Below are 24,540 nucleotides of genomic sequence, written 5' to 3'. Positions count from 1 at the left end.
TTCAGGTTTATCTGAAGGACTCCATATGACTACTAGATGCTTTACTCGGAGCTTAGATGTTACACTCACGTAGTGTAGTTGAATTTTAACTTTCATACAGTCTTTTAAGGCACAGATAGAGAGTTTCCTTTGTGTGTGTTGTCCATTGTCACGACTACATTGTTTACACATAGAACTGTCCCTCCAGCAAAATTTGCAAGAAGTCAGCTGGCCTCTGCATGACTCATGAAGTCCAGCTTTGTCCGATCCAAGATGCATCAACAACCATTCTCTCGCTTAGAGGTGCGGTTTGGCAGGGAGGGTGGGTAAGGGTGGGTATGGTGGGGAAGGGTAAACGGAGTGGGTGTGGTGGAGCTGCATGGTTCGTTGCATGAGTGAGCAAGATGGCTAGGTGAGTGTCAGTGGTGAGTAGGTGGACAGGGTGAATGGAAAGGTTGGTGAGTGAATCAGTAGGGAAGATGGGTGGGTGGGTAGTGGGAATATAGGTCAATGGTAGGAATAGATCCATGGAGAATATAACCCTGAGGAAATGGGCCCGAGAAGGAACATAAGTTCACTGGTCGGAACCCCAGGGGTTTTCTTCCACAGGAGTAACCATCCAGGGTTCCAGGCAAAGGCAATGCTGATTTGCGCGATCATTGGGTTTTACCCCGGCATTGCCAGGTGCCCTTGCTAATGAAATATAGACAGATAGATAGATAGATGGAGAGATGGACAGACAGATAGACAGAGATAGAGACAGAGACAAACATAACGAGTAACGAGTAAAGTGTACACACTGTCAGAGCAGGAATTTCTTACAAGTGTATTACTGATAATTAAGGAGTAGGAAGAGGAAAACGAGCATAGATAAGAACAGCATCTTTATTTCTGATATTTCGACATTAAAAATGTCATTATCAGTGATCTAAAAGGAATAGGGTAAAACAGTAAGGCTAAACACTAGATCACATTTTACAAATATATATATATATATATATATATATATATATATATATATATATATATATATATATATATATATAAAATCACGCTTAGAATGACTTAAACAGGGGAAAAAAGGGGGAAGGGGACTAAACCAGAGTTATGCACAATAAAAAGGTAATGCAGACATAGTGTTGTTTAGAAATTGGTTATGGGTCTTAATATACAGTGATTCAAGTAATCTTAAGTAACTGTTTGATGTACAAAATAACATTTTAAAATAATCTTTTATATCACAAGATACACAATGATCTCTCACTACTGAATGAGAAAGTGACCTGAGTCTTCTGCCTGTCCTGCTCAACTGACCCATATGCTAGTTTTCTGGGCAAGTGAAACAATGAACGACAGACGAGCGTGGGTCGGTCGGAATAGGGTCCTTAACGTGAAAGAGAGCCAGTTTTGAATGAATTATGAAATATAATCATAAAGTCAATTTGAGGATAAAATGTAGCTAAATTCCGAATTAAACAGCCTTTCATCTGAACGAAAATAGAGCCGAAGTAAAGTAAACGTTCAGCGACTATAAAGATGTACAGAAGTGCGTTTTCGAATATGAAGAGGATCCTCCAATGAACAAGGAAATTATGCTTAAATAAGGTGTAAGTTAAGTTAGGTTAGGATAGGTTTGGTAAGGTTAGGATAAATCACAATGGGTTAAGTTACGCCCTGATAAGGGCAATTTCGCTCAAAAATGGCGTTCTAAGATGGCGTCCGTCTGTATTCGTGCACCACAAGATAGTGTCCGCCTGGGAACAAAGACCACTTTATAAAACGCTTCTTCCATCCATCATCTATTCCTGTGTTGCCCTACGAGAAGCGTAGGAGCCTTAGGCTAAGCAATTTGGTCCTGACATTTAAGATGAGAGTGACCAGCCTCACTCATCCCTGAGTGACATTACGTGTGCAGTAAACTTCAAACACTCCTTGAATAGAAACCTACACAAGTTCAATCCGACTGGAGCGTCGTAATTACCCACAAAACAGTCAGGCGCCATTATTTGGTTATATGGTTACCCCCCAGCGTAGCAAATGGTTTCCTGGTGTACAGGAAACCATTTGGCTTGTCACTCAGTGTAGAGTCACCCATAGGCAGAAAGAAGAGGAGAGAATCAAGGAAAGAAAGACAGAAGAATAAGTGCAAAGTCACCCATAGCCAGAAGGACGAGGAAGAATGAAGGAAATAATGACAGAAGAGGAAGGAACGAAGGAAGAAAGGAAAGGGCAGTCACCCGACAGCGGCACTACATCGAGTGAGTGAATGGTGAGCGCCCCCACCTACCACCATAAAACGCTTTTTACTCCTTTTAAAAGAAAACAAGAACGTGAAAACGCAGTCCGAAAATAAACAATCCGGTGAACAGCTACGGTAAGGACAAACATAAAAAAACTGCAAAACAAGGTGATCCAATGTCTCCTTAAGGATTGAAAAAAAAAAAAAATGATTTCGATGCTGCAAGTAAATATTTAAAAATGGTATTAGGAAAAAAAAAGAATAATATAGTTTACAGCACCTGAGATTAAAAAAACTAAGATGATTTGATGCTGTCAAAGTTCATAGTTTGGCTTATGTGATAAGAACAGTAACTTTTTCGTTATATACGAGACATCAACATGTATATTATCAATATAAATAGCCTACGGTATTGAAGACAAACCTTTAAGTTGACAGAGTTTCACTTTATACAAGTCTTTTCAAGTCAATGAACAATATTCCAAGTGCAATCAGTGATGCCCATCTAAAACAATCGGATTATTTACTAAACAGACTATATGACATTCCAATGAGAAATACAAAATTGGCCAGTTTCGACGTAACATCCCTTTTCACCAATGCCCCATTGGAAAAAGTTATGTCACAACTAAGGGAGAGGTTCGCCCCTAGAGATTCGAATGGCAATGGGCTGTCCAGTGAGTGCAGTATTAGCCAACCTATTCATGGAGTTCCGGGAGGCGGGTCCCTTCTCCAACATTGTCCCACGCACAGTGACATGGCTGCGGTACGTGGATGACATTCTCATTGCAACATTTAGACGACTAAATCTCCAACAATTGCAAAACCAACTCAATGATGTAGAGCCAACAATAAAATTCACCTTGGAAGAAGATAACGCACTGCCGTTCCTAGACACCCTGCTTATCATGAGCAACAATGAACTGAAATTCAGAGTCTACAGAAAGTCCACCAACAAAGATGATGTGGTCCATTACTCACAGCATAGCAACAAAATCAAAAGAGGAGTCATAATCGGATTTTTCCTAAGAGCACTTACGATTTCCGTGTGGAACACCTAGAGGGCGAGTGTATGTACATCAAGAGCATGTTCACAAACCTGAGGTTTCCCCGCCACGCGTTAATTCAGTGCAAGAAAAAAAGCACACAAAATATTTAACAGTCCCCAAGAACCACACGAAGCACAGAAATGCCTAATCCTTCCCAAGAGAAAAGCCGCCAACACCTTATCACATCTCCTGCAACCCAACAATTTAGAACTCGTGTGCCAAACAAATGAAACTATCAAAAATCTAAGTCGTCATAGGGAGAAAGACAACAAAACCACTGTAGGAGTATGCATAATATCATGCACCGAATGCGAAAAAATATACATAGGCGAAACCTCACGCAGTGTAGAAACAAGAGTGAAAGAACATTGGCGGGACTGGAGAACATACAACTTTAATAATGCATGCGTGGTTCACCATGAAGAAAACCATTGCCTCATGGATTGGAACAGCGGTAAATTAGTACTAGAAGAATCAAACAAAACAAGAAGAAAGTGTTTAGAGGCAGCACATATCCAAGCCTCCAACACAATGAAGCAGAATCGAGGAAAATGCCAAATTTCACCTTCACACATCATTTTGTTCATCATGAGGACGAAACTACTAGAAATAAACTCGCACAACAATCCAACGGATAATCAGAATTACCGCCCCCATGGAGGTGATCCAACGTGATTCAGCACACACACACACACACACACACACACACACACACACACACACACACACACACACACACACACACACAGTTGAGGCACCAGAGGCAAGACATACGACACATCGCTCTGCGCTTGGCCAACCTCAGCCACAATGGGCCATACCCAAATAGTATCTTTATATCAGTCGAGCTCTGTACGAGGTTATACTGAATGGTGTTCTAATATAAAAGAGGAAGTTTAAGTAAAAGTGTTGTTCAAATAACAGAATGCAGCAAATTAATGCAGAAATGTGCTGAGCAAGCTCATCAGCTGTTTAGTGTTTACTGCTGCGTGCACCAAGGAACGCATACTTGTAAGTAGAATTTTCTGTCTCTAGTACCACAAGATGACCACCATCTTTAGTTAAGCAAATTTGGAAGGAGTTAAGAAAGGGATAAAGGTAGAAAGCAGGATGATGATTTCTACCAGGAACTGGTTGAAATAGGGACGTACAATAAGCCGGTAGAATGGGTAAACAGATTAGAGAAGACATTTCAGAGTGAAATTAAGAAGCAATTGCACAAGCAGAAGAAGGAAAATTAAAAATTAGTAAAGGAAGTAAACAAGAATGACACAGCAATAGATGAGCTGTCAGTTGAGGTGGGTTCACTGAGAAGGAAGATAAGTGAAATTGCAAGCACAGTTGTCAACCACGAGAGTATTATAGAAGAGTACAGAAATGATACAGAGACAATTAGGCAAGCAAGTAGTGTGACAGATTAGAGCAGTGATATTGAGAAGATAACCCAGGTTAATGAAGCAATGCAAAGCTACAAAAATGATATGGAAACTACGTATGCTGAAATGGTGAAAGTAAAGAAAGACTTAGAAGCAAGAGTCAAAGAAAAGAACATTAAAAAGGAAGTGAAAAAAATAATCCAAAGCAATCCAAAATTGGTCAAAGATTCAGCAGATATCAACAAATCTATAGTACTCACTGGCATAGATGAGGAAGAAACAAAAAACAACATTTCGAGAGACAAAAAGGAGATAACATATGTAACGAGCATACTGATGGAAGTATCAGAGGAAATCTGTAATAAAGATAAAGAACACAAAAGGCTAGGGAAATATGAGAGAAATAAGTCAAGGCCGCTAAAAGCAACCCTCCAGAGAGTAAACACTGTGGAGGAGATACTAAAAAATGCAAACAAACTTATGGAAAAAGAGAATTTAAAAATGTATGGATAAAAAGATGCAGAGGAACTGGAATTACTAAAAGAGAAGAGGAAGGAGGCAAAAACAAAAAACGGTGGAAGATCAGAGGAAGAGGAAAAATACATTTTTTTACAAAGTAATTGGATTGCAAGTACGAAACTGGTACATAACCTATCTATTTATCTATATACCTAGGCTGCTTCCCCCAAAGAAAGGGAGGTAGCCGAGACAGGACGACACATTCCCGATTTACTCATCCACTCAAACACATTCATTCGCATTTTAGCCCAAAAGGGGAGAAAGAACAGATCCTCACCGCACAACACCACATGAGGGTCAACTGCAGAGTGCAATCAGTGACATCCACAGCAGGGCCCAACAGCAGAGCTGGTTTATCCCTGCCACATCATAATAGACTCATCTCTTTACCTGCACCTGACCTGATCAGCTGATCGGACAAATTCGGGAAATTATCCCCTCAGGTCTGCATCATCATTTATTCATTTACAATTTCTCTCCATTCATTTCCATCACGCACAGCCACTCTTCCTTGCTCAACAGACATCCCTCTCACAGCCAACGATCTCTTCACAATGTCCATCCACCCTGTTCGTGGTCTTCCTCTCAGCCTTACACTTCTCACATCAGATCTAGTTATCTTTTTCACCAGTCGCTCAATATCCATTCTCCCCATATGCTCAAACCATCGCAACACCCTCTGCTCAACTCGATCAGCCATCTCCCGAACAACTCCAGTTCTCCTTCGCACTTCATCATTTTTCACTCGATCCATATGCATCACTCCACACATACTCCTCAGACACCTCATCTCCATTACATTCAAACTTTTCCTCTCTGCTACATCCACATTCCATATTTCAGCCCCATATAACGCAGTTGGTACGACAACATCCTCTTACAGCTTTCTCGTTACATCCATTCTAAGCGAACGACATCTAAACACTTTTTTCATTCCTCCCAGCACCAGAAGTGAATAAAAAGGGGGAAGGTAGTAGACTCAAGTCATGACAAGTATGTAAAAAAAAGATGATTAAGTTCATGTACTCAAATGTAGATGGAATGGTATCTAATGTTTATATCAAAGAAAAGGAACCACACATTATTTGCCTAACTGAAACAAAATTAGCACCAAGGATATCAAACGATACCCTATACTTAGAGGAATACAATGTATGGAGAAGAGATAGGAATTTAAAAAAAGGAGGAGGAATTGCAATATTAACTAAGAAAAATCTACAAGCCAAAGAAATAGAACTAGATATACCCTCACAAGTAGAACTGATTGCAGTAGAGATTAATACATCTGAAGGGAAAGTAATTGTTGCAAATTTATACTGCACATGCCATCCAGATCAAACACCTGGGAAAGAGGCGAATATGAAGACCTGGCAGTGAGTATAATTAAGAGTTTAAGAGCATTACTACATAGAATGGAAGAGAAATCTGAAAGAATAATATTAAGTGGAGATTTCAGTACAAATATAAATTGGAATACTCTCGATATAAAAGCCGGGAAAGCTGTTGGAATCAAAAGCTCCTGGATCTTGTGCAGGAGTTTTTCCTAACACAACATGTAAAGGGAAGCACCAAAAAAAGAGGACTTGATGTACCATCAGTACTAGATCTTATAATTATTTACTAGGCAAGAAAATGATATTGACAATAATTATAATGTATCACCCTCCATTCAGCAAAAGCGACCATGCAGTATTAAAAACTGCAACTTCATGATTGCATATGACATAGTTAAAAGTAATGAAAGTTACAAAAATCGCCTAAACTACAAAAAGGGCAACTAGCATGACTTAAAGAAATAATTCCTAGAAACAGATTGGGAAAAAGAGCTTAAAGGACAAGATTTAAATGTTCTATCTATCTATCTATCTATTGCCAAACGCCTTAATCCCTTATACGGTGCCCACAAACAAATCACCTCTACGTCACACTGTCCCCCGCCATTTCACTGCCCTGCTCCAATTCACACACCCCTCTCTCATATACCACTCCACTCCATCCCTCAATCTCATTCTTGACCTTCCCCACCCTCTCTCCCCCTCCATCTCACTCACATACACTCTCCTCGTCAATCTCTCACTCTCTATCCTCTCCACATGGCCAAACCACATCAGTGTGTTTCTCCTAATGCTTCCTATCACATCCACATCCACACCACAACGTTCTTTCACATCCTCATTTGTCAGTCTGTCTCTCCATGTGACTCCACAGGCTCCTCTCAAATAATTCATTTCCACTGCTCTCACTCTTTACTTGTGTCCCTCCAACAACGTCCAAGCTTCACTTCCATACGTCGGAGTTGGTATCACTATACTGTCATGTAATAACTTTATCACGTCCATGCTCACTTCCCTGTTTCTTATCACTGCCTTCAAGGAACCAGCAACCTGTCCTCCTTGTTGTACCCTTTCAAGCACTTCACCCTCCAAACTCCCATCCTTACTCATCCCACTACCCAAGTACTTAAACGTACTCACATTTTCCATTTAAATGTTATATATAGAAGAATTTGTGAGCTTTACGAAACAGGAGTCCAAAATTACATCCGTCAGCACAAAGAAGCAGAAATGAAATTAAAGAAATGGTTTAATAAAGAATTTAAAAAATCAAAAGAAAAAAGACTTGTGGAATAGATACAGAACACACAACAGTGAGAGGACATATAACAATTACAAGCAATCAAGAAACGAATATACAAGAATAAGGAGAGAACCCCAAAGACAGTTTGAGGAAGACATTATAAATAAAAGCAGTGATTAGCCGAAGCTATTTTACAGCTACATTCGAAGCAAAACCAAAGTAAAAGATAAAATACAATCCATTATGGATGGGGGGATCAACTATACACAAGAGAAAGATATTTGTGAAGCACTAAATAAAAATTTCCAATTAGTTTTTACAGAAGAAAATAATTTTGAGAGGGATATGAAACATGCATGGCCCAACATATTACCAGATATACAAATATCAGAAAAAGAAATACAAGAGGAGATAAGTAAATTGGACAAAGGAAAAGCAAATGGTCCTGACGAAATTTCATGTTGGATGCTACATGAATGTGCAAAGGAGTTAAGTAGACCATTACGAGTATCTTTAATACCGAAGGAATCCTTGGGTCAAGGTAAACTACCAGGTATTTGGAAGAAAGCAAACATTGTTCCCTTATTCAAGAAGGGGAATAGACAAAATCCACTCAGCTACCGACCAGTATCAGTAACAAGTGTTGTAGGTAAGATACTGGAAAAGCTGATAAAAAAAAGTGTAGGTAAACCATCTAGAAGAACACAATATGATAACAGAAAGACAGTTTCGTTTCAGAAAGGGAAAAATAATGTGTTACTAATCTATTAAGCTACTATGACAGAACTGTAGAAACATTACAGAAAAGAAAAGAGTAGATGGACAGTATCTATCCTTCTACCTGTGCTGTCATCTACAACTTCCTTTCTGGTTGTTTTATAACCGCTGTTGTAGACGGCCATCGTTCTTCTCCTAGATTTATCAACAGAGGTGTTCCTCAGGGCTCTGTCCTATCACCAACTTTCTTCCTTTTATTCATCAGTTATCTAATCTGTACTGTATATCTAACCCAATCCACTCGTACACTGATGATTCCACCCTTCACCTTTCCATTCGATTCCTGCAGCGTCCATCTCAGCAGTTACTTCAACAAACAAGGGATGAGGCTATGGCACACCTGATGTCTGACTTGGCTCGTATCTCTGACTGGGGTAAAAATAATCTTGTTGTTTTTAATGCATCAAAGACTCAGTTCTTACACCTATCAACCAGACAAAATCTTCCACAGGAATACCCTCTAATGTTTAATAATATCCAGCTCAATCCTGCATCATCCTTGAACTTGCTTGGGGTTTCATTCACTCGGGATTTATCTTAAAAAGATCATATTACTGTACATCTCTTGTAAAATCTGCTTCCAAGAGATTAAGTATGCTAAGCCGACTCCGTACCTTCTTTAACCCTTCACAGTTGTTGACTTTATACACAGGTTTTATTCGCCCCTGTGTAGAGTACAACTCTCATGTGTGAAGAGGCTCCCCACATACAGCTCTTCTCAATATGTTGGAGTCAAATGCTTTTCGTCTCATTAACTCTCCTTCTCTTACTGGCTCCCTTCAACCTCTGTCTCTTCGCCTCACTGTTGCATCTTTATATCTATTCTGTCATTACTTCCGTGGTCACTGTTCCTCTGAACTGTCTGCTTGCACCCCTCCATCTCTACAATGGGTGCGTAGCACCCGTCTAGCAACAAACTCTCATCCCTTCTCTGTCCAGCTCTCTAATGCAAGAGTTAACGGTTACTCCCATTCCTTCATTTATGCACCAGGTCAACTCTGGAACTGTCTCCCTTTGTCTGTATTTCCTACTTCCTATGACCTCCAGTCTTTCAAACGCAGTATGTCCAGGCATCTTGAAATGAACGGATCTTGAAATTGGCTTCTTCTGTATTGCATTTGTTCTTTTTTCTTGGAAGGAATTGTTATGCGGGCTCGTAGCCTTTGGTTCCTTCTTCCTCGCATTAAAAAAAAAAAATCTATCTAGATTTCAAGAAAGCATTTGACAAAGTACCGCACCAAAGATTTTTATGGAAACTGTACCATCAAGAAGGACTGAGGCAAACTACTGTATACTGTTGGATGCAAGATTTTCTCAGAAAAAGGGAAATGAGAACAGTACTAAGGGGAAATTACTCATCATGGAGGGAAGTGACTAGCGGAGTTCCACAGGGCTCACTGCTGGCACCAGTTATGTTTTTAGTGTACGTAAATGACATAGATCGTAACACTGGAAATGACATCTATCTAAGTATGTTTGCTGACGATTGAAAAATACAAAGGAGAATTGCTAACACAGACTTTTGTAAAGAGCTACAAGATGAATTAAATAAACTTCAAGAATGGAGTAAACATGGCAAATGGAATTCAATCTGGACAAATATCATGTAATTAAGTTGGGTAAAAGTGGAAAAAAAAAACACAGATTGGGATTATAAGTTAGGAAGTAAAACCCTACACATATCAGAAAGAGAGAAGGACCTAGGTGTGACTGTCAATAACAGACTATGTCTGGTTAACCACATCAGTGAGAAGGTACGGAACATCAATCCACCGCTTGCAAATATGAGAATAGCATTCAGATACATAAATGAAGACATGATGTGAAAGATAATAACGTCATTCATCAGACCAACCCTGGAGTATGCATCAGTGGTCTGGAATCCTCATCTCAAAAATCACATAGATAAGACTGAAAAAGTTCAAAGGGCCGCTGCAAGATGGGTACCAAGCTTAAGGGATCTAAGCTATGAAGAAAGACTAGGAAAACTGAATCTGCCAACACTACAGGAGAGAAGGAAAGGAGGAGACATGATTATGCTATATAACTGTATCTCAGGGAAAGAGAAAATTGACCTAATTGAATATATAACCTATGGGGAAGCATCAGCAATAGGACACCGCAAAAAAAAAAAAAAAAAATGCATAAAAATAGAGGAGATAAAGACGTAAGGAAATTTAGTTTCCCAAATAGGACAATTGATCAGTGGAATGCACTACCGAATGAAATAGTGTGTGCCAAAACTATTAATAAATTTAAGGATATGTATGATAAAAATGGTTTACGGCACGGGACAGTGCGAGCTTGAGTCATTCATGTAAAGATACAATTAGGTAAGAACAATCAGGTAAGCACACACACACACACACACACTCGACGTGATGTGTATTTAGTCCTAATGATATAAGAACTATGATATTAATGACATTTGTGGTCGTGACTCTGTTATTAGTTATTATTATTATTATTATTATTATTATTATTATTATTACTATTATTGTTGTTGTCGTTGTTGTCGTTGTTGTTGTTATTATTATTATTATTATTATTATTATTATTATTATTGTAATTAATTGCTTTAACTTATTATCATTTAATTGCTGTTGTTAATACTGCCAGCATGTGTATTTTTGTGTGTTTGCATGCGTGTGTACTGTGTGTGTGTGTGTGTGTGTGTGTGTGTATATATATATATATATATATATATATATATATATATATATATATATATATATATATATACGTTGGCTTACAACGTGTATTATATCTCTGAATGTATACATGTATGTATATATGTATATACTAGCAAGGGTACCCCGCGTTGCCGGGCCAACAAGGCGAACACCCTTAATCCTATTTGTTCTAGTTCATTCCTTCTACTCCAGAAAGACCATGTACTGTACTGTTGAAAGTGCGAAAAAATATTGAGGTATATGGAGACATCTGGCAGTTCCGCGTAGTAAGTCCACGTATTTTTATGAATGAACTGCTCAGAATCTAGAGCCTGCGTAAGGTGGACCGTGATTGGCTGAACTTTCGAGCGGTGGTGAGGCAAATATTCTCATCATATTATACGTAAAGGTTAATAAATAATAAGTGGTACGAAATAATGTATAGAGAATACTTCATTTCATGATCGAACGTGGAGTATAATGGAGTAATATGTGTCAACAATCTGTAAAACGTAACTGGCAACATAGCACAGAAAAGCAGCATGTCAGCTGGTAGTTTCGTTTATTCATAATATTCGAAGCAGTGGAAACGAAGTCTAGTGAAGATGTTGACCTCTAATGAAGAGAACCGGCAATGCTTTCTTTACAAACGTAATATTGGTATTACATTTCATCAATTTGAAGGGTTATTATGCTCTATAACACATGATATCTGTTAATATACATAGGCAGTAAATTAATACTAAACTATTTGTTGTCTTACTACCTTTTATATTTCACCAAATATATTGAAATAAGAAGAGAGAAGACTGTACTAAGCCAGTAAGACCTTGTAGCACAAGGGAGGAGGAAATAGTGAGGGACAACAAGCACGAGGAAAAAAGAAAGAAATGAGGGACAGTTGACGAGCTGAAAAGGATTGATTCGGGACCAAAGGGGTGCCAAAACCCTTTCGCCCACGTCTCTGCAGGCAGTACCCCTCTCGGGGCTCATTCTCAATATAAATGCATTGCATTAGAAACGCAAAATATAATAAGGTAATCAGCAATATTCATATATTATGAGATGGTTACATTAAAATTCTTCCTAGCAGCTCCGCTTAATTACTTTCACGTCCATGAGGTGCATAAGACATCGTTCTGTAACATCAAACAGGGACTAGGTAACCAAATATTCAGTTTTAATTTGCAGCACCTAACCAACACCGATCCCTCCCCCACAGTGCTTTTTTTTCTTTTCTTTTCTTTTTTTTTAATGCGTGGAAGAAGGAACCAAAGGCCATGAGCCCGCAGTTTCAGTTCCCTCCAAGAGAAAAACAAAATACAATAGAAAGCCAAATTCAAGATCCGATCATTTTGAGATGCCTGGACACACTGCGTTTGAAAGACTGGAGATCATAGGCAGCAGGAAATACAGACAGAGGGAGACAGTTCCAGAGCTGACCTGTTGCATAAATGAAAGACTGGGAGTAACGGTTAACTCTTGCATTAGAGAGTTGGACAGAAAAGGGATGAGAGTTTGCTGCCAGACGGGTGCTACGCGCCCGTCGTAGAGGTGGAGGAATGCAAGCAGACAGTTCAGAGGAGCAGTGACCATTAAAGTAGCGATAGAAAAGAGATAAAGATGCAACAGAGCGGCGAAGAGACAGAGGTTGAAAGGAGTCAGTAAGAGGAGGAGAGTTAATGAGACGAAAAGCCTTTGACTCCACCCTATTGAGAAGAGCTGTATGTGGGGAGCCTCCCCACACATGAGAGTTGTACTCCACACAGGGGCGGATAAAACCCCTGTATAGAGTCAACAATTGTGCAGGGGTAAAGAAAGAGCGGAGTCGGCTTAGCACACCCAATCTCTTGGAAGCAGATTTTACAAGAGATGTAATATGATTTTTCCAAGATAAGTCCCGAGTAAATGAAACCCCAAGCATGTTCAAGGATGATGCAGGATTAAGCTGAATATTATTAAACATTAGTGGGTATACCTGTGGAAGATTTTGTCGGGTTGATAGGTGTAAGAACTGAGTCTTAGATGCATTAAAGACAACCATATTATTTTTACCCCAGTCAGAGATACGAGCCAAGTCAGACACCAGAAGGAGATTGTTGGAAAGAGACAACGATGAAGACAGTGGAATGAAGAGGCTACCAAATGGGTAACTAGCGTCAATTACCACTGGCAGCCATGGGGTTGTTCCCTCACTTTAATACATAATTATGTTGCTTGACGTTACTCAGTCCCCGGATGTAGGCTAAACCCCGTCCACACTTTCTCCTATCGGGCAGTAACTGGCGGACTGTGCCCTCATCGGTCACAGTCTGTCAGGCATGACTGTGATGTTGTCCAAACTGCTGAGTAGCTGGTCAGGCAGTAAGGTCGATCAGTAGCCAGTAGGTGGTCGGAAACGATTGAGTGCGGTATGACCATGCGCAACGCATTTGAAAAGATAAAGAAATAACTCCGTATAGCGTATAAATTGTTGCATTTGTAAAAAGAGAAAACAATGAAAAGTGCAGAAAAACAATATGGTTAAAGAGGCAACTTTTTGAGGATGGCGGGGTCCTTGGCTCATGGCCGGCGACAGACCACCGGGAAAGTCTGATGATTTCCCTCCACTGTAGGCACTGACCATCAAAGGTGCCACAAAGTGTTCGATACGGTATATGATTGCTTTGACTTTATTTGTGTATCGCTTAGGGCATCACTATCGATTGCCAGGATGTTTACCGTGTGCGATATAGCTGCGAGATGAGCACGGTGATGATTTCAACACATATCTCACACCTATTTTATCTCCTTTTATCTTTCCAAGAAAATTCATCGCAATCATTTAATAGGACATGTTTTCTCAGGTGGTGAAAATGAATACAGGGACGGAATGGTAATCAGTTATGAGGGTTTGTGTTTGCCTAACATATATTTGTCACTAATGTTGATAATGTTTCAACTCTACTAGCCTATATCTCATCATCGGTAAGCACAGAACAAAATCATAATTTACATTAAGTTTATTCTACTATATCTCATTATTCTCATCATAGGTAGGTATAGAAGAAAATCATAATAATTTACAGTAAGTATATTTCCTGAGGTAATGGAAAATTTGAATGCGTTTTACTTGGGTAGTGTGATGAGCAGGGATGGAAGTTTAGAGGGTGAAGTGCTTGAAAGGGTGCAACAGGGAAGGAAGGTTGCTGGTTCCATGAAACTAGTGATAAGAAATAGGGAAATGAGCAGGGAAGTGAAAAGCTACTACATGACGGTATTGTGATACATATTCTAACGTATGGAAGTGAAGCTTGGACCTTGTTGGAGGGACAGAAGTCAAGAGTGAGAGCAGGGAAATGAGTTATTTGAGAGGAGCATGTGGAGTCACATGGACAGACAGACAGACAAATGAGGAAGTGAAGGAGCGTTGTGGTGTGGATGTGGATGTGATAGGAAGCGTTAGGAGAAACACACTGAGGTGGTTTGGACATGTGGAGAGGATGGAGAGCGAGAGACTGACGAGGAGAGTGTATGTGAGTGAGGTGGAGGGGGGGGGAGAGGGAGGGGGAGGCCAAGGATGAGATGGAGGGATGGAGTGGAGAGGTATATGAGAGAGGGGGGTGTGAGCTGGAGGCAGGACAGGGCGACATGGAGGCTATTTGTCTGTGGCCACCCCTTTGGGGATTAAGGCGTCTGGCAATAGATAGATAATTTCCTGACAAACTATTCATTCCTCATAAGATAAAATAATGTTCTGTCCAAAATAACGCGTGATCTATACATGACAAATACATAATACTCCTGTTTTATTCGGAAAACTGCCCAAACGAATATAATATTACATCATGAAAACATCATTGGATGAAATTACCAACTCAAAATAAATCTGCCACCTTAATTACACTCAATATTTTGTCCAGAGACCATTGCTGGTAATCAAATCGTGAAGGCGGTCAAATAGTGACGCCACATGATGGTGAAGGCGGTCAAATAGTGACGCCACATGATGGTGAATGATGTGAGGCTATCTCCTGAGCGCCTTCCACTCCCTCATCATGTGACGCAACAGTTGCTGTGGCGTCCTTTCCTCGTTGAGCTCCCAGTCATTAACAATATTGGCCCAAACGTACTCAATGGGATTTAGATCAAGCAAAAATGGCGCTGATCCTCAAACCATGTTCGCACAACTCTCGCTGTGTGCACGGGACAATTATTGTGCTTGAAAATGATGTTCTCGGGATACGGATGGGTGTATGCGCGGACAGTAGGCAGCATCACCTCTAGTATCTCCACATACTGCACAGCCCTGAACTTTGTCTGTATCTCTGTGACCTTACCAGCACCATGGAAACCAATCCACCCCCACACGTTGCATGTTACGTGACCACTCCTTGCGTATGCATAGATGTGTTCCCGAACATAATTATAAAACATTATGTCTTTTTCATTTTTGATAAATAATACACATTAATGACTTCATTTTCTATCTATATACTGTAATATATATTCCATAAGATTTATTCATTTATTCGATTACACATTACCTATTTTAAATAATTTCTCTCTCTCTCTCTCTCTCTCTCTCTCTCTCTCTCTCTCTCTCTCTCTCTCTCTCTCTCTCTCTCTCTCTCATGGCCACACCACCGAACAGTACACAGTCAGTATTTGTTCCCCGTGCTGCATCTCTTTGGAACTCGCTTCCCCAGAGTTGTTTCCCTCCAAACTTCAACCTACAGCTGTTCAAGTCTAACTGTTACAGATATTTTATGAAAAGAGGACACCAGTAATCTGGTGTATGGATTATTTTTTTTTATTCGTTTGTTTTTCCTTCCTCTGTTCTATTATTAAAAAAATAAAATGGGTTAATTGGGGAGAGTCATTTTTTCTGATGAGACGACCTTCTCATCAACCTCCCATGGGAAACTTCATTGCTACAGGCTCAACAACACAAGGAAAGTCACAATGATTTTTTTTTTATGCGAGGAAAAAGAACCAAAGGTCAGGAGCCCGCAAAACAGTTCCCTCCAAGAAAAAAAACAAAAACAATACAAAAGAGCCAAATTCAAGATCCGTTCATTTCGAGATGCCTGGACACACTGCGTTTGAAAGACTGGAGATCATAGGAAGTAGGAAATACAGACAGAGGGAGACAGTTCCAGAGTTAAACTGTTGCATAAATGAAGAACTGGGAGTAACGGTTAGCTCTTGCATTAGAGAGCTGGACAGAAAAGGGATGAGAGTTTGCTGCTAGACGGGTAAGCAGACAGTTAAGAGGAGCAGCGACCACTGAAGTAGCGATAGAAAAGAAAGATGCAACAGTGTGGGGAAGAGACAGAGGTTGAAGGAAGCCAGTAAGAGGGGGAGAGTTAATGAGACAAAAAGCCTTTGAAATGAGACGAAAAGCCTTTGGAATATTACAAATTACCAAACGTTAATGATTATCATAAATAATTCAAGCAAGTAGTCTTATCGCTTTGCGGTACTTAGAACAATTTGTAGCTGAATGAATCTATCTTTCTATCTATCTGTCTATCTATCTATCTATCGATGGAAAGATAAACAGATATAGATATAGAGATAGATAGAGATAGGTAGATAGATAGAGATAGAGATATATATGGTTATTCATAGATAGATAGATAGATATTTAAGAGAGAGAGAGACAGACAGACAGACAGACAGACAGACAGAGACAGATATCGATCTAGAGACATAAAGACAGAAATATCGATATACTGTAGAGATATGGATATAGAGATAGATAGAGATAGACAGATTGAGACAGAGATATCGAGATAAAGATAGAGAGACAGAGATAGAGAGATCGAGATAGAAAGATGGATATAGAGACAGTTAGAGATAGAGACAGATACAGAGATTGAGATACCGACGATATAGAGATATCGATATAGAGACAGATAACGATACTGAGAGAGATAGAGATATAGAGATAGAAATATCGGTATTGAGAAAGAGATATCGGTATAGAGATGTAGATTTATAGAGAAAGAGAGAGAGAGAGAGAGAGACCGACAGACAGACGGATAGAGAGTGAGAAAGAGACAGACAGATATATATATATATATATATATATATATATATATATATATATATATATATATATATATATATATATTATCGTTATCGTCATCATCATCAGCCGTTTGAGTGTCCACTGCAGGACCGGCCTATCACAACCGAAGCAGGGACGATACACCCAATGTATCTCTATCAAATGGCTTAGGCTGTCCGGTAGAGATTGTATGTAGGTTGTGAAGTTCTTGTAAGGGTGGTTCTTTAAAAGTAACTCCAATATATCGGAAGTAAAGGTATGGGAGTTCTTATCTGTTTAAATAAATATAATTTTTCTGTCAGAATAATTATATGATATTCTTTTTATCATAAATATTGTTCTTTTTACCTGATACAGACCGGGCTATCATAATATTTATTGTTCTACAGTCGATTCCCAGCCCTGGCGAGAGACAATGGATATTCACACTGATCCCCTGACTCGAACTTGCATTCCCAGCTTGTCGGCAACACTCGCAGCTGTCCAGCTGGGACTGAGTTCACACTCTATCAGTAAAACTTCCCACATCTCGCACCGTGTTATCGTCTCGAAATCATAGTAAAAATGATTGTGGGCTCTTAGCAATTGATACCCACTCCAGCATAAAGTGGACACTGATGCATATGTGAAAGAAAATCTTAAATATCAGCTATATATGGCTTGGATAATGTGAAAAATTGTGAAAATTACGGTGTGAGGGGGAGGAATGGTTTGTGTGTGTGTGCAGGGACCGTTAGCGAGCGAGGTGCTGACCTGAGAGGGTTATCTGGACTGGCGTCAACACCATACATTATATCATCAGCCACCCGGGACCCCGCCACCACATGTGCGCTGCCCCACACACCCACAATATAAGTATCGCCACCCTCACTTACAAAACAAGTACCTCTCTGAAGCCCATTTTTCAATTATTAACTTTGTCCACAAATAATAATGAGACGTGGGATGCCTGTCATACACCTCTTGCTCACTCCATTATCCTTGGAGCATTAACTCCCTTTCCCTAACACATCAGCTGTTACCACACACTGATCACTAGCATACACACCATCTGATAATACTTTATAACACTGTATCAAACACTAAATATAACAACAACTACCACTAACTATACAACAATCTCCTACATACACACCACCAGCATAGCCAGGTGGTATAGAAGTGTGGCATACAAAAACATTTAGGTAGGGAATCTTACACACACCTTAGATGACACTGTAATGTAAACACATCATACATACAGAGACACACACAATGACTGCTTTTAAATAACTATAAAACATATTATACATAGAATCTCATCGTATAAATATATAACCAATCACAGTAGATAAGTCTATAATATAATAATAAATAGTACAGTAATAATTAAAACTTTAATTTTAATATATAAAATTAATAAATATATCTTCAATTGAATAACAAATTTAAACATAGTACCCTAGTTTTAAGTACACTATTATTATTAAATACAATAGTAATAAGAATATTTTTAATATAATATCTATATAATAGGACTAATGTAAACTCCATAAAATTACAAACTAGACCTACTTACTCAACCCTCTTAAAATTCTATTTTGTATTCAAAAGAAATACTAAACAAATCTTGTTAATGCCAATGTGCCTTAGTGAACCAAGGTGCCTCTATCTTACCCCCACAACACACCACAACCACACATCACACATCACATGTCACAACACCAACACACACACACGCACACACACACTGTCCCAACACCACACACCACAACACACTCACCCCTATACCATAGCGTCCGAAGACCCAATATCACTAAACTACACACACACACACACACACACACACACACACACACACACACACACACTGCCGCTACGCCACACACCACCCTCACCCTTACACCTTAACGCCTGAAGACCCATTACCAATAAACAAGGCTCCACATCATTGCACCACACCCATTGGCCACCTACTTAACCCTTGAACAAAGAAGCGTTGTTTTACTTCATATCAAACTTTAGATACATATCATTATCAGTTCAGTCGATTATTAGTATAAGGCAGAACAATTAGATATTAACTGATATGAAAAACTAGAGAAAACGAGCAAACTGCTTCATAACTTAATAATATTATCTACAAAAATAGAAGTAAAACAAGCACATTCTTCACTTATAAAAAATCTTAATTTAAAATTCGTTTAGTAAAATAGTAGTTCTAGTAACACTATTTAATTTTCATTTGAAAGTACTACAAAAAGTAGCTATAATTATTATTATTAATACTGTACCACAGTATAAAAACTTTCACACCATGGCCACGCCACAGTATTGTTGTCAGTGCTCTAGTAGGCAGCATAAGTGTATCAGGTGCTCATGTGCAACAGGTCGCCGTGTACATACTGTAGGATGGGACCTTTCTGTATGAATGTATTAGGGAATCACAGCCCACCAGAAGCGGGACTTGACCGCTTCCAACATGGCAGGCGACAGATTGGTGACATGGAAATTGATGGGGCGGTCACTGACAATATGCACGATCACACGGACATGCGTGGTGGTGAAAGACCCCGTGGTGAAGCGAGGGATAGGGATGGACGCCAAGATGCGAGAGATATGGAAGCGCTGGGTGGGTTAAATCACTATGGGGAAGTGAATAGTAGTGAAGTTGGGGGTGAGGAACATCATGAGGTTTATAATAAAAATGAAACTCAGGATGAACACCACCATAGAGGAGTGCATGAAAGAGGGAATCATCTAGGTATTATACGTCCTCAGAACGGTAGTGACACAAACAACGAGGAAGCAGAACAGCCTCAAAGGTCTGTGCGAGAAGGTCGTCCCACATACTGGATGGGCAAATCCCGAGAAAATGCAGTAACTTGGATGAACACCACATATAATGAAATAGTTGGATGGTCCTCAAGTAACCTTTTTGAACCTCCCAAATGCAATGCTACAACTGACATGATCAAGGAAATCACTCGCCTGATAGCCAACTACAACAATAACACACCCATTGTCTCATTCTCTCTTTAGGTCCTTGCACTAATACCACATTTCTTCCTCAACAAGACCCGCCCAAAAATATTGCAGAAAATATTAAGGCCATCCAAAAGCGGGTTGAAACATGGAAAAGAGGTGAAATCGACAACCTACATGAGGAAGCAAGGGCCTTGCAGATGAGAATAAACAACCGAGGCAGAAGAAAACAGAATACCAACGATGTTGCAAGGATTTTTGGCAGCAAGATGACACAGGGGAAGGTCTCGATGGCAACAAGATCCCTGTCAGTTGAATCACCAAACGGAGTACTTGACCTGACAGATGAAACAATGCAACAACTAAAAGAAAAACACCCGACTGCACGACAAGCAAGTGCCCAGTCAAAGCTTGACGGCAACTACACTCCTCCCAATCCCATCATATATGACAGAATAACTGGAGATATGGTGTGGCGGAAAGCAATGCACATACAGGGAGGGGCAGGACCGTCAGGCATGGATGCAAAATCTTGGCGAGTAATCCTCAGTATCATCAAGTTTGGGGAGGCAGCAACAGACCTATGTAACACCATTGCCTCACTTCCGAGGAAGCTGGCTCCAAGTCAGTGCAGTAACATCGAAGCACTGACGGCTTGCAGACTAATCCCCCTTGATAAGAATCCTGGATGCAGGCCCATCGGGGTGGGTGAAGTCTTAAGACGGATTATAGGAAAATGCATCATGGAGGTGGTGAAAGATGATGTGAAGCAGGCAGTTGGCAACCTCCAGGTGTGTGCAGGCCAGCAGGCAGGAGGTTAGGCAGCAGTTCACTCCATGAGGAAAATATCTGGGGAAGAGGACTGTCAGGCAGTATTATCAGTTGATGCCTCAGATGCTTTTAATTACATCAACCGGGAGGCAATGCTGCACAATATCAAGGTTAAATGCCCAGCATTTGCCCAATATGTGGAAAATACCTACAAAGAACCAGCAGACCTCTACATTGTGGGTAAGACAGCGGCTCACGATGTCGGTGTAATCCAGTCCTCAGAAGGAATTACCCAGGGGGACCCCGTTGCCATGGCTATGTACGCCTTGGCGATGACAGTGCTGCAACAACAGATCAAATACGAGGCCACCAATGTAAAACAGGTAGCCTATGCAGATGATCTCACGGGTGCTGGCAAGGTCAAGGATGTGAGGAAATGGTGGAACCTTGTAACATCTCATGGACCTGAAATAGGTTACTACCCTAATGCAAGTAAGTCCATCTTGATCGTGAAACCAGCTTACTATCAAGATGCACAAGAAGCATTTAGAGGCACAAACTTGATAGTGACCAAGGAAGGTCAGAGGCATCTAGGGGCTGTGATTGGAACTAAGGAATACAAAGACAAATATGTGAGTGATAAGGTAAAGACATGGGTAGAAGAAATTCATACACTATCCAACCACGTAAAAACAGAGCCTCATGTAGCATTTTTTTTTTTTTTTTTATGTGTCCGACTCTGGGCATAGACTTCACAGCCTGCTATCAAGGCCCAGCAGTCCTCCTACATACCATACACCTCTACATGTCACCATTTCGGCGCTAACACCCACCGTCCATATTGAATACATGCTAGGGCTGTCTCATACAGGACTGGTGTATTGGTATTAGCGGGGGTATTTTTGCGACATGTCGGCGGGTCTTCTGGTAGATCAGTAAAGCCTGATTTAATGAAATTCAAATCCTTAAACTGTTCCCTGCCCCAGCCGGGATTCGAACCTGGGTCCGTTAGGACTGCAGGCCACCTCTCTACCGATTGAGCCACCGCCTCCCCCATACAGTGCATTTACCTATGGTGTAAAGCACAAGTGGACCTTCGTGATGAGGACCATACCAGACATCGAGTTGCTGCTACAACCAGTGGAGGATGCAATCAGGGATTCATTCCTCCCATCTATAACCAATGGCCACATCCCCACACCAGGAAGAGAGGAATCTTCTAGCACTACCACCCAGGATGGGAGGCCTTGGCATTATAAATCCAGTAGCCGTGGCAAGCTATGAACACAGAAATTCACTCAGGCTCACCGAATCCTTGTCACAGAAGATCTGCGCCCAGGCTGAGACAAGTGAAATCGATCACCAAAGGCAGAAAGACATAAAGACACAGATAAGCAAGGAGCGTGAAGCAAGACAAAAAGACCAGCTGCAGCAGATAATCGAACATATAACACCAGACCAGTGCAGAAGAGTTGAAATTGCACAGGAGGTTGGGGCATCGAACTGGCTCACAACCCTGCCTCTCAAGGCAAAGGCTTCCACTTCAACAAACAAGAATTTATTGACGCCATAGCCTTGAGATATGGGTGGCCAATAGAGAACCTACCTCAACACTGTGCCTGTGGCACTGCCTTTGATGCAAACCATGCAATGGTATGCAAGAAGGGAGGCTTTGTTTGCATCCGACACGATGAAGTACGCGACCTCTGCCAAAATGCTGCAGGAAATATGCCATGATGTCACGATTGAGCCAGCTCTGCTACCCCTGGACGGCGAGCACTTCACCCACAGAACAGCAAACACATTAAATGATGCAAGAGTGGATGTCAGTGCTCGAAGTTTCTGGACACGTGGGCAGAGGGCATTCTTCGACATCAGGATATTCGATCCCATGGCAGCATGTCATCGTGAACTGTCTCTCGAAGCTGCAAACAAGAGGAATGAACAAGAAAAAAATAGAAATTATCAAGAAAGGATCCAACATGAGGACCACGGTCGATTCACTCCCCTTGTGTTCACGACATCAGGTGGGATGGGTCCAGAGGCAGTGAGATTCTATTCGAGACTGGCAGAGGTTCTTTCTGAGAAGAAACGCCAACCGCAGAGTTCTGTTATGGCCTGGATGAGATGTCGACTCTCATTCTCCCTCGTGAGGTCTGCTCTGCTATGTCTCAGGGGCACAACATCATCAGCCCTCAGTCCTGTCTCTCTGGCGGGTATGGATTACGAAGCTACAGTGGTCAAGAGTCGCATAGACCAGTGACTCCAATAGTTTAATGTCTTTATTTACACTGTAATATCAATAAATAAAAAATAAAATAATAATAGTAATAGTAGATGGTTGGTAACCACAGCCGTTGGGGTGTTTGGGGCCAACAGATTGTAATATGAGGGTTAGTGTTAGCCTTCACATTACAACTCCAAACGTTGAACTGTATTAGGAAGGTTGGTTTTGATCTTCACAATATGATTCACCAATGGGTGGAGGTGATTAAAAAAAAAATAGTAGTAGTAGTAGTTGTTGTTGTTGTTGTGTTTGAGTGTAAAATGGAGGGAATTTAAGAACATGTTCCGGAAAGAGGTAGAGATATAGACAGGGTGATAAAGAAGTAAGTCGGGGAGTGAAAAATACAACTGGTAGATTGCTAGTGGAGATGGGAGAAAACGTGAGCAGATGGAGGGAACACTTTAAGGAACCGTTGAACATAAAGAATGAAAGTCATGAGAGTACAAGTGGCTGGGGAATGGCTGGAAGAAGGAGGGAAGTGAGATGAGAGGAAGAAATTAGCAGAATGGAAGTAGCGGAAGTAATAAAGTCAAAATGGGGAAAGCCACAGGAATTTTTGGAGTGTGTGGTGAAATATTGAGCCATTGGGGAGGTAGAGTAATAGAACGGATATGGAAGATGTGCAGATTGGCCTGGGAGGAAGGTGAGTCCTGGAGGATTTGAAGTCAGGTATAAATGTTCCTCTGTACAAAGGAAAATGGGAAAATGAAGTGTGTGGTAATCACAGAGGCATTTGTCTTCTTAGTGTAATAGGAAAAGAATATGGCAGGATACTTATTAACAGGGTTAGGGAAATAACATAGGAATTGTCTGGAGAAGAATAGGGAGGTTTTAGGAAAGGAAGAGGTTGTGTAGATCAGATGTTCATTCTTAGGTCTTTAGTGGAATAGTTTCTGGAGAAGGAAAAGAAGTTGTATGCGGCCTTCATGGATGAGGAGAAAGCATATGACAGGGTGGATAGACAAGGAATGTGGAAAGTATTAAGAATATATGAAGCCTGTGGGAAATTGTTGAATGCCGTAAAGACTATGTATGAGGGGGCTAAGGCTGCAGTAAGGACGGCTGGTGAACTCAGTGAATTTTTCTGTCTGAATGTAGGATTGAAACAGAGATGTGACATATCCCAATGGTTCTTCAGTCTGTGTATGGATGAGGTTATAAATAAAGTACAAGGTAGGGCAATGGATCTTGAAGCGACCCTAATGAGAGAGGGTAGTGTTTGGAAACCCCCCGTACTGTTGCATGCTAATGATATTAAATTGATAAGTGAAGAAG

At 40.5% G+C, this 24,540-nt stretch overlaps 1 protein-coding gene across 1 annotated transcript; it reads left to right on the top strand.

The window, feature by feature from the left end:
• Positions 1–2,877: 2,877 nt before the first annotated feature.
• On the top strand, positions 2,878–3,279 carry LOC145392109 (uncharacterized). The gene has a single exon (XM_080266563.1). The coding sequence runs from the start codon at positions 2,878–2,880 to the stop codon at positions 3,277–3,279; it is 402 nt and encodes a 133-aa protein (XP_080122689.1).
• Positions 3,280–24,540: the final 21,261 nt, after the last annotated feature.

This window comes from Coenobita brevimanus, chromosome 21 (genome assembly GCF_032717465.1).
Source record: "Coenobita brevimanus isolate Jiangsu-jjx chromosome 21, ASM3271746v2, whole genome shotgun sequence".
Taxonomy (NCBI): Eukaryota; Metazoa; Arthropoda; class Malacostraca; order Decapoda; family Coenobitidae; genus Coenobita; species Coenobita brevimanus.
This window is presented reverse-complemented; position numbering and strand designations above follow the sequence as displayed.

Excerpts from the sequence above, each read along its gene's own strand:
- LOC145392109 (XM_080266563.1), top strand. The coding sequence starts at position 2,878 with ATGGCAATGGGCTGTCCAGTGAGTGCAGTATTAGCCAACCTATTCATG.